Raw genomic sequence first — 13,164 nt, forward strand, 5'->3', positions numbered from 1 at the left:
AGAATATAAGTGCAATGCATACAAGTATACTCACAAATTGGCACTGAATCAACTTATACAAGTTTCCTTTTTTTTGGCAGGATTCCAGTACTATATACCATATGCTGGTCATACACTATACAATTATCTGTCAGATATCTGTCCAGTCTGGCTGGTTGTAATGAAAATCTGGGAATGTATAGGAGCAAATGACAATCGACCATTTGCTCACAAACACTGGAAAACAGACAAAAATGGTCGTTCAGACAAATTGTTTAAAACACACGAATATAACCAATTTGAACAGTTATTTTTTGTCCGTTTTCCAGTGTTTAAGACCATATGATCAACTGTCATTTGCTCCCATACATTACCAGGTTTTCATTCCAACCAGCCAGATTCTGACAGATAATTGTATAGTGCAGTGGTTCCCAAACTTTTTTGAATCACGGCACCCTAGTGCATCAGCATTGTTTTCACGGCACCCCCTAAGCCAAAAGTTTATTGAGAAATTCAGAAAAATATGTAGTGAAGTAGTACAATGACGTAGAGTGTGCTTACCTGTCATTCTTATGTTTGTGCTTCTTTCTGTGCACATATTTAAAATTACATTAACCATAAAGAATTTGATTTGGTGCTGGACCACCAACCTGAGGCACCCCTGCAAGTGCCCCGAGGCACCCCAGGGTGCCGCGGCGCACAGTTTGGGAACCACTGGTATAGTGTATGCCAAGCATTAGTCCTGGGAGAAAGGTATACTCAGAGAGGGCGAGCCCAATCCCCCTCAACATGCAGCTGAGCATCTCCAATTAATTAGGAGATTGGGCGATGGGCAGCTCAGTCTGCACAAGTAAATGTGAAGTACAATTTAACTTGTCGACATCTGGTAGATGAGGGTTACATGGAGCACTAGCAGTGATAGTTAGCAGTAATAGTTATAACTGACAGTCATAAATAAACCTGCATGACCTCCTGTTTCACTTTACGCTCAGCATATTTCCATAGGCGTTCCCGGAAACGGGGACGTATCCGCCCAGTTTTCCGGGAGTGGCAAAGCCAGGGAATGCAGTTCCTGGCCACACAAACCGGCTAGCCTGAGTAAGCTGAGGCTTACTCAGTTGGCTGGCTCAGCATCGTCCACCATTGCTGGTTATTCCAGCATGTGACCTCGGTCGCAATGCTGGGATCGCAAATGCAGTAAGGGGTGTCATATACCTCATGCTGCATTTGCATATTAGCAAAGACGGAATTGCAAAGCTGCTTGCGTCCTAACCTGAATTACCCTAGAGACATTTAAACCAATCCTTTTATGGCTACAAATACACCCAGAATTGCTGTTAATATTTGGTTAAGGCAAGTTATACACAGAGTTCTTTCACTCCTTCTATAATGTAGCAAAACCATATGAAGCAAATCTATGGGTATGATATACAGGGTGCCCATAGTTAAACATCTCTTATTCAGAGCCATGCGTAGCTTGAGCTAACCACCTGAATGTCACCAGATTTGGTAGGGAGACTAATTAGGACATGCGGAGAGGATTCCGTTAAAAACTTTTTTTAGTACAAAAAGTCGCCGATAAGGGGACAATCTGATCATTAGATCAAGCTACAGTACAGACGGCGCTGAAGAGGACAAGTTTAATTATGGCCACCCTGTGAACCATAAGAAGGATAAGGCTATGAAAGCAAACCACAAAACAAGCACAAATTAAAACAGCGCATTAAATATAAACAACATTTACTTACACTTTCTTAAAAAGATTCCTGCAAGTGATAATTCTAAGCTTCTCCAGAATCAAGAAGATGCCACAGCGGATGAAGAAAGACTCGTGTTTGGCTAAAGCCTCAGAAAGCAGCAGCAGGTTACCGTCACTGGGAACACACATGGGACTGGTTACCTGGCGTCTGTCTAATGCAGCAATCACTTGCTGGGACAATCACTTACACCAATACAACCTTTCACTAGCTTTGTATACATTGATTCATACAAAATACAATAATGTATACAGCACTGATAAAAGTGCCTTAAAACAATAACTAAGAGTGTCATAGGGATACAAGCTGCCTTATTTCATGCTAGGGACAATAGTGGTGACATGCTCTACTATTATGACAAGCCAAGCATCACAGCTCTCATACATTTTAAAACTCATGCAAGAGGTTACAGCCTCATACACCAGACGTTCTTAACCGGCACCAAACCAGTCTGAGAATCAAATTCAGGATGCTTTATGCATCGGTTACTAATTTACTACATAATCATATAATATGAAAAGCTCTGCCTACAATTCCATGCATACATGGCTTTGGTACTTTTCATACTAAACTATTTTGTATTTTTAGCTTAGTGTATTTTATTTGTAAAAGCAAGAACTGAAATGTGTTATTTTATTGCGCCAGTGACTTATACTGTATACCACAACAATCTGCAAGTCACAGTACCTGACAGCCTTTGTTACTTGGGCAAATTGCATCAGGTCATATTTTTTCAACAGCTGAATGGTCGGCATGTGACCCTAAGGATAGACAGAAAAAATATATAAAATTACTTACACAAGAGATCACATAGAACAAAAAGACTCTACATACATTGTATATAACTATCAATTAAATCAACTAAACATATAAATATACACTGACAAACAATCATTGATAACCACACATTTTATAAAGGTCACTGATCAGGTCTCTCTTTTGGCCTGAGGGTCAAAACCGAACAAACCGGAACTTGGGATTCCGAGTAGAACAGAGTCCTGGCTCTGGTCTTCCCGCCAAGTTTGGATCTCAAAATAAGAGGCAAACCGTCACGCTTTGGACCACTTACAAGAGTCCCTCCCTCATGATCAGGCACCATTTCACACAGGAGTGTGTATAGAGAGGGTGTGTGTTGTAGTTCAATAGACGCCACTAAACAGAGTCGTGGGTAGTTTAAGTGGGTGGAACGGGGAAGGGCTTTAGGGACTGCAGGCATCTTTGTCACTGTGTATGTTTTTGCAGTTTACTGGATTGCAGTTACTAGCTTACAAACAGGCTATCTGCAATCCAGTGCAAACAGGCTCTTGTGTATTGTTTGTTAGACATGAACTTGAAGTGAGCTGCGGTTACAATTGTTTTTCACAAGGATATCTATCTACAATGTAGTATATATTGTCACATGTGTATGAGGGCAGAGATAGGTTAGCTTAGCTGTCCAAAAAATACTGTGCTGTGTCTGAGCAAGCTGCACCCCAAAGAAGACATCTTTTCCTGTTTTAAAAAAGCATCTCAAGTCTTTTATAATTCATTTAAAATAATATGTCAAGAGTGTGTGTTTTTTAGAGGCAGTGTATATTACTGTACTTATTGGGTGTGATGTCCCCATCAGCTGCACCTCAAAAATAAGAAGTGCAAAAAATACTTTTTTTTCTGGTGTAAACAAAATAATCAAGTCTATTAATAAAACTGCATGGTAAAGGCAACATTCCCTCATTTCCCTAATGCTGGGTACACACTTAACAGTGTGTACCCAGCCGATGTCTCGTGCGGTGGGTCCCGACATCGGCAAGTGCATACACACTTGCTGATGCCGGTAGCGACGCGCGACAGCTGAGGCCATGCTGCATTCGGCAGCATGGTCCGTGCTGACTATATCGCCTGTTGGACCTGGGCGATGCTGCTGGCGACGAGTGGAAGCATGAATCGTCAACGTCATAGCAGTTACACACTGCCCGATTTGCACAATATGTCGTCCGATCCATCATCTAGTGTGTACCCGGCTTAAGTCATTGTACGTTCACTTGGTGTGGTAGCAGTTAAGTTCAAGTACAGTAGATTTACTCCTTTCCTGGTGTAAAAAAATAAAAAATAAAAATCAATCAAGTCAGTCATCGATCAGTAAATAAATGAACAGGAGCAACCAAGTACTAGTGCTGACAAATCATTGCACTATCTACTTTTAAAGAAGGTCAAGGGGTAAGAAAGAGGGAAATCCAAAAAAAAAAAAAAAAAAACATATTCTTGTGCTAGAAAATGCCATTGTACAGACTATCCAGATATGTGGACATGTGTTACTGGTCAAACTAAACATTACTTGACTATGACAGTCCACTGGATGGGGGATAGTATCCTGGCACAGGCACAGGGGATGCCGGCGCTTAGAATACTGGCGACGGAAACCCAATACCTGTCAGAATCCTGGCACCGGCATACCAAAGGTAAGTAGCGGGGAGGGTTTGGCACTAGGGGAAGAGGGTTAGGTTTAGGGTGCGGGTAAGTTAGGTTTAGGCACTAGGGGGAGAGTTAGGTTCAGGCACCGGGGAGGGAGGGTTAGGACACCTACCGACAGGTGTCTGTATCCTAACCCTGTCGGGATTGACTGCCTTTATCCCGAGCGCCGGCATCCTGAACCCATCCCCTGGGTGGGTGTATCATCTTCAGCAGCAGCAGTATCTAACAGACAACACCAGCAAATTCACAGGCAGGTCACACTCTGCATCACAGAAGTCACTAAGAGGTATACCGCAGTTAATCTGTTGGGAAAACTCAGAGATGTGAGAGCAAAATGGCTTACCCCACTAAGACTCTCCTTCTGATACCACAAGTAACATTGTACTAGCATTACAACTGGGTGAATTTCAACATGTACCATGTTTTGCACACACACTAAATTTGGTGGTTCAGAAGTTCTTAAAGAAAATTACAGGTCCGTGCAGGAAATGCTGACTGTGGCCTGTAAGATTTCTAAGCATTTTTAGCATTCACCAACCACCTGCAGCAGTTGCAGGAACAGTTCAATTTGCCATGACACAAACTTAAGTAAGAGGTAGTACCCTTTATATGCTTCAGCGACTGGAGGAACACCAACAAACCATCCAAACGTAAACATCAAGCCATGAGACAGGAAGAGGGGGGACATGGTACCTTACAGCACCACAATGGAGAATATGCTTTGTTTTATGCAAGCTACTGAAACCATTTGAAATTGTAACCAATGAAGTGAGTTCAGACACTGCCAGCCTGAGTCATGTCATACTCTTAATTAAAATACTGGAAAAGTAGCTAGAAAAGGAGGAAATTGTGAAGCCCTTTAATAAATTGCTACACTACTGCACAACATGTTTGATGTCAGATTATCACAAATATTTTATTGTTTTGGTACGCAGAAACCTTTTTAAGCACTTTTTTTTTTTACAGTGTTACACTATTTTTAATATTATTTAGTTTCATGTTACCTGAACTAAACATCTGAGGAGTGCTCAGGAGAAAAAAGGATTAAGAGTTACCTAAAAATATACTAAAGGCACATATTGTTCAAATTGGTACATGTACACTTTAAAGAACTCCACGTTATTTGAAATTCAATTGTCACAAATACACAACACTATAGGGTGCCTCTTCTCTCCATTATTTCAGAAATCTTACCTACACAAGAGCAAAAGGCTGCCGCCCAGACAAAATGGGGAGTGTTATACTTTCCAAGAGAGAAACTTATAATAAAACTATACATCTGAACACAGAGTTATCCACTATTTTGAGTGTGTATGTGTAAGAGAAAATGTGACCACAAAATTTTATATAAACAATAAGCTTTAATCCACGTCATTCAACCATCTGCTGTGCCTGGATTATGTAACCACACCATTTAAATAAAAAAAATCTTACAGGATCTGTACTCACCTAATTTTTAACACCAAACTGTATTTTATTTAAGTTTAGGGAATTCTGGCTCCAAAATATTGCAATAATTTGTCAAGCCGGCCAATTGCATCAAATTGTCCCCTTCTGGCCAGTCCCTATACTGACTTACAGAAACATGAGAATTGTGCTTCATTATTTGCCACCAGGTACCTCATGGATTTTATACACCAACTATGCTTTATTTCATGGGTTTAGGTCTCATCTATGCTATATCATATCTATACTGCTATAATAACGTTGGGTCTGTTTGTTCCAAGTTGGTGCAAAAACAACTGAACCCATTTTCATGAAAACTGCATTATTTTGTAGTGGAAACTTCTAGACATAACCTGCACTTTGTTTTATCTTGATCTGTCAAGCTAAAGCTGAGCAATAACAAAAACAAAATGTATTGACATCATCTATGCAAGAGATAGGTGTGGCCCCATGCGCATGGCCGGTAAGGGTTGGGGTGAGAGGCGCTTTGGGCCCACGTTCACTTGAATAGGATAGGCTACATAGCAGTCTGTGCACAGGGAACACAGTGCCATTGGTGTGAGTGGTGGCTGAGGCCGCTGCTGCCACCAGCCTGTATAGCGCTGCCCTAAGCAATACAACTAAAACACCTCAAATAATAATGTTGACAGAAGTGATTTAATCATATAAGGTGCGACAAGACGGCTCTCAGCAGACTAAAACACAGATCAATAAAGACAGGAGGCTTCCTGTAGTCCAACGTTTTGGCTCGTTAATGACCCGTCCCTGAGAGAAGTGTGCAGATTCGGGACGGTCTACACCTTTTTTCTATTTCTCTGTTGTATGTGTCCCTGATGAAACTTTAAATTGAAAGCTAAAAAAGTGAACTTTATATTCTGATGTAACACATTTGTATGGGACGTTGCTTGTTGAGGAAGGCACCTGGGCATACTGAGCTCCATTTGAGATGAGTGCCGGATTTAGTATATTGAGATAGATACACAATTTTAAGGGTTTAGATTATATATATATATATATATATATATATATATATATACACACACACACACACACACACACACACACACATATATATATATATATACATACATACATACATACACACACACATATATATATATATATATATATATATATATATATACACACAAACTTAGAATGACACAGGTATTCAACGTAGACAATTATATGTACATCACTGTAGATGCTTCTCCACTCACCAACAGCATCTTTACTGGCAGCAAGTATATGAGAATCATCCTTTTATTTTTCTGACAGAAATTGGGACAGTTCCTAAAGGCGAATGATAGGTATTCCTCAGCTGGGAAAACAATAAACAGGTACATTTAAATAAACACAATTTGTAAAGAAAGAATAAGTAGATTATATATTCTATAATATATATTCTCTTAGAGGTCTATTTTTCCCACCATAGATACACAGGCCACAGTAAAATGAGGTCTCTGTGTTGACAATTATTAGTTTTGTTACTTTCAACAGTTCTTAACTAGTTCCATGACAGCCTGAATATCGCTGACAGCATAAAAAAGATGAACAAATGTGAAACAAATGGAAGCAGTATGAAATACCACCGGCCACATGGCCGTGAGTTCGAATCCTGGCAGAGTGAGGCAGACAGCTGGAGAGATCCCGGCAGTGGCAGCCCGACAGCGCTGGAAATCCTGATCGTCCCTAGGTAAGTACTTACTATCCTAAGCCTAACCCTCCTTACGGGTGCCTACCCTAACCTCCCCCCCTGTGCCTCACCCTAAAACCCCCTCTAAGTGCCTAAACCTAACCCCCCCCTTCCCCGCTGCCTATCCCTAAGTCCTCCAGGGGGGTGCCTAACCCTAACCTCCCCCCGGGGGTGCCTAACCCTAACCCACCCTCCCCCTAGTCTAACCCTAACCCTCCTGGGGTGTGCCTAACCCTAAGTGCCCTCGGGAGCCCTAAACCTAACCCCCCCCTGCGGTGCCCAGCATTCCTTTAATCGGGATGCCGGGCGCCGGTCTCCCAGCGTCAGAAAATTACAGGCATCTAGATTTAGACGCCTGTCATTTAACCCTCGGAAGGATAAAGCACCTATAAATGTATACTATTCATCAGCTCCCAGTACATCACTGCAACTGTGCATCACTCTCCAACCAACATCCTTCTCAAATTGGGGTCTCAATTCCTGTTCTATAGATCCTCCCTTTGTCCATAGTAAAAAGAGATTTTATATTACCTCCTGATTCTGATGGTTGACATTAAAAGGTAGAGCAAGGCTTTTGTAGGAAACAACTTCTGGGGCAGGGGTTGTCAGGTGAATGTGCCAGAAATGTTACAGAGGTGTCGCTTGTGATGGCAAAACAAACCACTTCACCGGAACCTGTACTATCACTAAGGCTTGCCAAACCATGACAAAATAATGCATGCACATCTTCTAATATGTGTCATGGGTATTTGAAGTCATGTTTTTAAACCACTTAATTAAATTTAGGCGAGTTTCTTGGTTTCAGTTGGAGATAGGGCCACTACATATATGAGCAATACCAGTGTCCTCCAAAATACACAAAATGTCAAAGTAGAATAAAATATATGCTGACACCTTATTGCAACATGCTTCAATAGATTATGCCTATTATACTATATACCTTTCTTGAAATCACTGTCAAACATGGCTTTGCGGCCAACATAATATTTGTAAGTGACCCTTTGCGACATTGCGTAGTCATCTTTAAAATTGGAGCTGTCGATAGCCCTGATTAAGGGTTTGCATAAGTGAAGTTTGCTGATCTGCAAGTCAAAAACAAAATAATAAACTGTATATAAAGTTTACCATAAAAAAGGGAGGTATTTTATTTAAAAAAAGAAAGTCTAGAACGCTGACACTTAACAGATATACAATCCTAGAACAGGTGAGAAAATATGATATGATATCTAAGTATGATATCTATGATATGATATCATGCATGACATAAAAATAGAAATACACGATATACTGGAAACTGGAAATAATCTTCAAACAAGATAACATGACAAAATGGCAGACATTATTTCAGTATCTATACTAATATATTACTTTTATCCAACTTGGCGCAAAAATGACTGAATTGATTTTCATGAAAACAGCATCATTTTGTAGTGGAAGTAACCTGCACTCTGTTTCATCTCAATCCATCAAGTTAAAGTTAAACAAAACAAAAACTAAATTTATTGACATCAATGCAAGAGACACTGTAGGTGTAGCACTATGCGCACGACTGGTAAGGGGGTAGGAGGAGAGGTGCTTTGGGCTCAAGTTCACTTGAATAGGGTAGGCTACATAGCAGTGTGTGCACAGGGCACACAGTGACATTGGTGTGAGTGGTGGGTGAATAGGATAGGCTACATAGCAGTCTGTACACAGGGCACACAGTGATATTGGTGTGAGTGGTGGGTGAATAGGATAGGCTACATAGTCTGTGCACAGGGCACATAGTGACATTGGTGTGAGTGGTGGGTGAATAGGATAGGCTACATAGCAGTCTGCACAGGGCACACAGTGACATTGGTGTGAGTGGTGGGTGAATAGGATAGGCTACATAGCAGTCTGTACACAGGGCACACAGTGATATTGGTGTGAGTGGTGGGTGAATAGGATAGGCTACAGTCTGTGCACAGGGCACATAGTGACATTGGTGTGAGTGGTGGGTGAATAGGATAGGCTACATAGCAGTCTGCACAGGGCACACAGTGACATTGGTGTGAGTGGTGGGTGAATAGGATAGGCTACATAGCAGTCTGTGCACAGGGCACACAGTGATATTGGTGCGAGTGGTGGGTGAATAGGATAGGCTACATAGCAGTGACATAGGTGTGAGTGGTGGGTGAATAGGATAGGCTACATAGCAGTCTGTGCACAGGGCACACAGTGATATTGGTGCGAGTGGTGGGTGAATAGGATAGGCTACATAGCAGTGACATAGGTGTGAGTGGTGGGTGAATAGGATAGGCTACATAGCAGTCTGTGCACAGGGCACACAGTGATATTGGTGTGAGTGGTGGGTGAATAGGATAGGCTACATAGCAGTCTGTACACAGGGCACACAGTGATATTGGTGTGAGTGGTGGGTGAATAGGATAGGCTACATAGTCTGTGCACAGGGCACATAGTGACATTGGTGTGAGTGGTGGGTGAATAGGATAGGCTACATAGCAGTCTGCACAGGGCACACAGTGACATTGGTGTGAGTGGTGGGTGAATAGGATAGGCTACATAGCAGTCTGTACACAGGGCACACAGTGATCTTGGTGTGAGTGGTGGGTGAATAGGATAGGCTACAGTCTGTGCACAGGGCACATAGTGACATTGGTGTGAGTGGTGGGTGAATAGGATAGGCTACATAGCAGTCTGCACAGGGCACACAGTGACATTGGTGTGAGTGGTGGGTGAATAGGATAGGCTACATAGCAGTCTGTGCACAGGGCACACAGTGACATTGGTGTGAGTGGTGGGTGAATAGGATAGGCTACATAGCAGTGACATAGGTGTGAGTGGTGGGTGAATAGGATAGGCTACATAGCAGTCTGTGCACAGGGCACACAGTGATATTGGTGCGAGTGGTGGGTGAATAGGATAGGCTACATAGCAGTGACATAGGTGTGAGTGGTGGGTGAATAGGATAGGCTACATAGCAGTCTGTGCACAGGGCACACAGTGATATTGGTGCGAGTGGTGGGTGAATAGGATAGGCTACATAGCAGTGACATAGGTGTGAGTGGTGCGTGAATAGGATAGGCCACATAGCAGTGACATAGGTGTGAGTGGTGGGTGAATAGGATAGGCCACATAGCAGTGACATAGGTGTGAGTGGAGGGTGAATAGGATAGGCTACATAGCAGTGACATAGGTGTGAGTGGTGGGTGAATAGGATAGGCTACATAGCTTTGACATAGGTGTGAGTGGTGGGTGAATAGGATAGGCTACATAGCAGTGACATAGGTGTGAGTGGTGGGTTAATAGGATAGGCTACATTGCAGTCTGTGCACAGGGCACATAGTGACATAGGTATGAGTGGTGGATGAATAGGATAGGCTACATTGCAGTCTGTGCACAGGGCACATAGTGACATAGGTATGAGTGGTGGATGAATAGGATAGGCTACATAGCAGTCTGTGCACAGGGCACTTAGTGACATTGGTGTGAGTGGTGGGTGAATAGGATAGGCTACATTGCAGTCTGTGCACAGGGCACATAGTGACATAGGTGTGAGTGGTGGGTGAATAGGATAGGCCACATAGCAGTGACATAGGTGTGAGGGGTGGGTGAATAGGATAGGCCACATAGCAGTGACATAGGTGTGAGTGGAGGGTGAATAGGATAGGCTACATAGCAGTGACATAGGTGTGAGTGGTGGGTGAATAGGATAGGCTACATAGCAGTGACATAGGTGTGAGTGGTGGGTGAATAGGATAGGCTACATAGCAGTGACATAGGTGTGAGTGGTGGGTGAATAGGATAGGCTACATAGCAGTCTGTGCACAGGGCACATAGTGACATAGGTATGAGTGGTGGGTGAAAAGGATAGGCTACATAGCAGTCTGTACACAGGGAACACAGTGACATAGGTGTGAGTGGTGGGTGAATAGGATAGGCTACATAGCAGTGACATAGGTGTGAGTGGTGGGTGAATAGGATAGGCTACATAGCAGTGACATAGGTGTGAGTGGTGGGTGAATAGGATAGGCTACATAGCAGTGACATAGGTGTGAGTGGTGGGTGAATAGGAAAGGCTACATAGCAGTGACATAGGTGTGAGTGATGGGTGAATAGGATAGGCTACATAGCAGTCTGTGCACAGGGCACACAGTAACATTGGTGTGAGTGGTGGGTGAATAGGATAGGTTACATAGCAGTCTGCACAGGGCACACAGTGACATTGGTGTGAGTGGTGGGTGAATAGGATAGGCTACATAGCAGTCTGTGCACAGGGCACACAGTGATATTGGTGCGAGTGGTGGGTGAATAGGATAGGCTACATAGCAGTGACATAGGTGTGAGTGGTGGGTGAATAGGATAGGCTACATAGCAGTCTGTGCACAGGGCACACAGTGATATTGGTGCGAGTGGTGGGTGAATAGGATAGGCTACATAGCAGTGACATAGGTGTGAGTGGTGCGTGAATAGGATAGGCCACATAGCAGTGACATAGGTGTGAGTGGTGGGTGAATAGGATAGGCCACATAGCAGTGACATAGGTGTGAGTGGAGGGTGAATAGGATAGGCTACATAGCAGTGACATAGGTGTGAGTGGTGGGTGAATAGGATAGGCTACATAGCTTTGACATAGGTGTGAGTGGTGGGTGAATAGGATAGGCTACATAGCAGTGACATAGGTGTGAGTGGTGGGTGAATAGGATAGGCTACATTGCAGTCTGTGCACAGGGCACATAGTGACATAGGTATGAGTGGTGGATGAATAGGATAGGCTACATTGCAGTCTGTGCACAGGGCACATAGTGACATAGGTATGAGTGGTGGATGAATAGGATAGGCTACATAGCAGTCTGTGCACAGGGCACTTAGTGACATTGGTGTGAGTGGTGGGTGAATAGGATAGGCTACATTGCAGTCTGTGCACAGGGCACATAGTGACATAGGTGTGAGTGGTGGGTGAATAGGATAGGCCACATAGCAGTGACATAGGTGTGAGGGGTGGGTGAATAGGATAGGCCACATAGCAGTGACATAGGTGTGAGTGGAGGGTGAATAGGATAGGCTACATAGCAGTGACATAGGTGTGAGTGGTGGGTGAATAGGATAGGCTACATAGCAGTGACATAGGTGTGAGTGGTGGGTGAATAGGATAGGCTACATAGCAGTGACATAGGTGTGAGTGGTGGGTGAATAGGATAGGCTACATAGCAGTCTGTGCACAGGGCACATAGTGACATAGGTATGAGTGGTGGGTGAAAAGGATAGGCTACATAGCAGTCTGTACACAGGGAACACAGTGACATAGGTGTGAGTGGTGGGTGAATAGGATAGGCTACATAGCAGTGACATAGGTGTGAGTGGTGGGTGAATAGGATAGGCTACATAGCAGTGACATAGGTGTGAGTGGTGGGTGAATAGGATAGGCTACATAGCAGTGACATAGGTGTGAGTGGTGGGTGAATAGGAAAGGCTACATAGCAGTGACATAGGTGTGAGTGATGGGTGAATAGGATAGGCTACATAGCAGTCTGTGCACAGGGCACACAGTAACATTGGTGTGAGTGGTGGGTGAATAGGATAGGCTACATTGCAGTCGGTGCACAGGGCACATAGTGACATTGGTGTGAGTGGTGGGTGAATAGGATAGGCTACATAGCAGTCTGCACAGGGCACACAGTGACATTGGTGTGAGTGGTGGGTGAATAGGATAGGCTACATAGCAGTCTGTGCACAGGGCACACAGTGACATTGGTGTGAGTGGTGGGTGAATAGGATAGGCTACATAGCAGTGACATAGGTGTGAGTGGTGGGTGAATAGGATAGGCTACATAGCAGTCTGTGCACAGGGCA

General features: G+C 43.4%; 1 protein-coding gene across 2 annotated transcripts in view; it reads right to left on the bottom strand.

The window, feature by feature from the left end:
* Nucleotides 1-13,164, bottom strand: part of PCID2 (PCI domain containing 2) — a 75,996-nt gene that overhangs the window by 5,020 nt on the left and 57,812 nt on the right. For both annotated transcript variants that reach the window (XM_088458581.1, XM_088458585.1), the window contains exons 10-13: nt 8,270-8,411; nt 6,854-6,954; nt 2,424-2,497; nt 1,728-1,853 (exon numbers count right to left, since the gene is read on the bottom strand). In XM_088458581.1, the coding sequence (XP_088314707.1) occupies nt 1,728-1,853; nt 2,424-2,497; nt 6,854-6,954; nt 8,270-8,411 (443 nt within the window). The remainder of the gene's footprint in view (nt 1-1,727; nt 1,854-2,423; nt 2,498-6,853; nt 6,955-8,269; nt 8,412-13,164) is intronic.

This window comes from Taudactylus pleione, unplaced genomic scaffold, assembly GCF_031769625.1.
Source record: "Taudactylus pleione unplaced genomic scaffold, aTauple2 ptg000041l, whole genome shotgun sequence".
Lineage (NCBI taxonomy): Eukaryota > Metazoa > Chordata > Amphibia > Anura > Myobatrachidae > Taudactylus > Taudactylus pleione.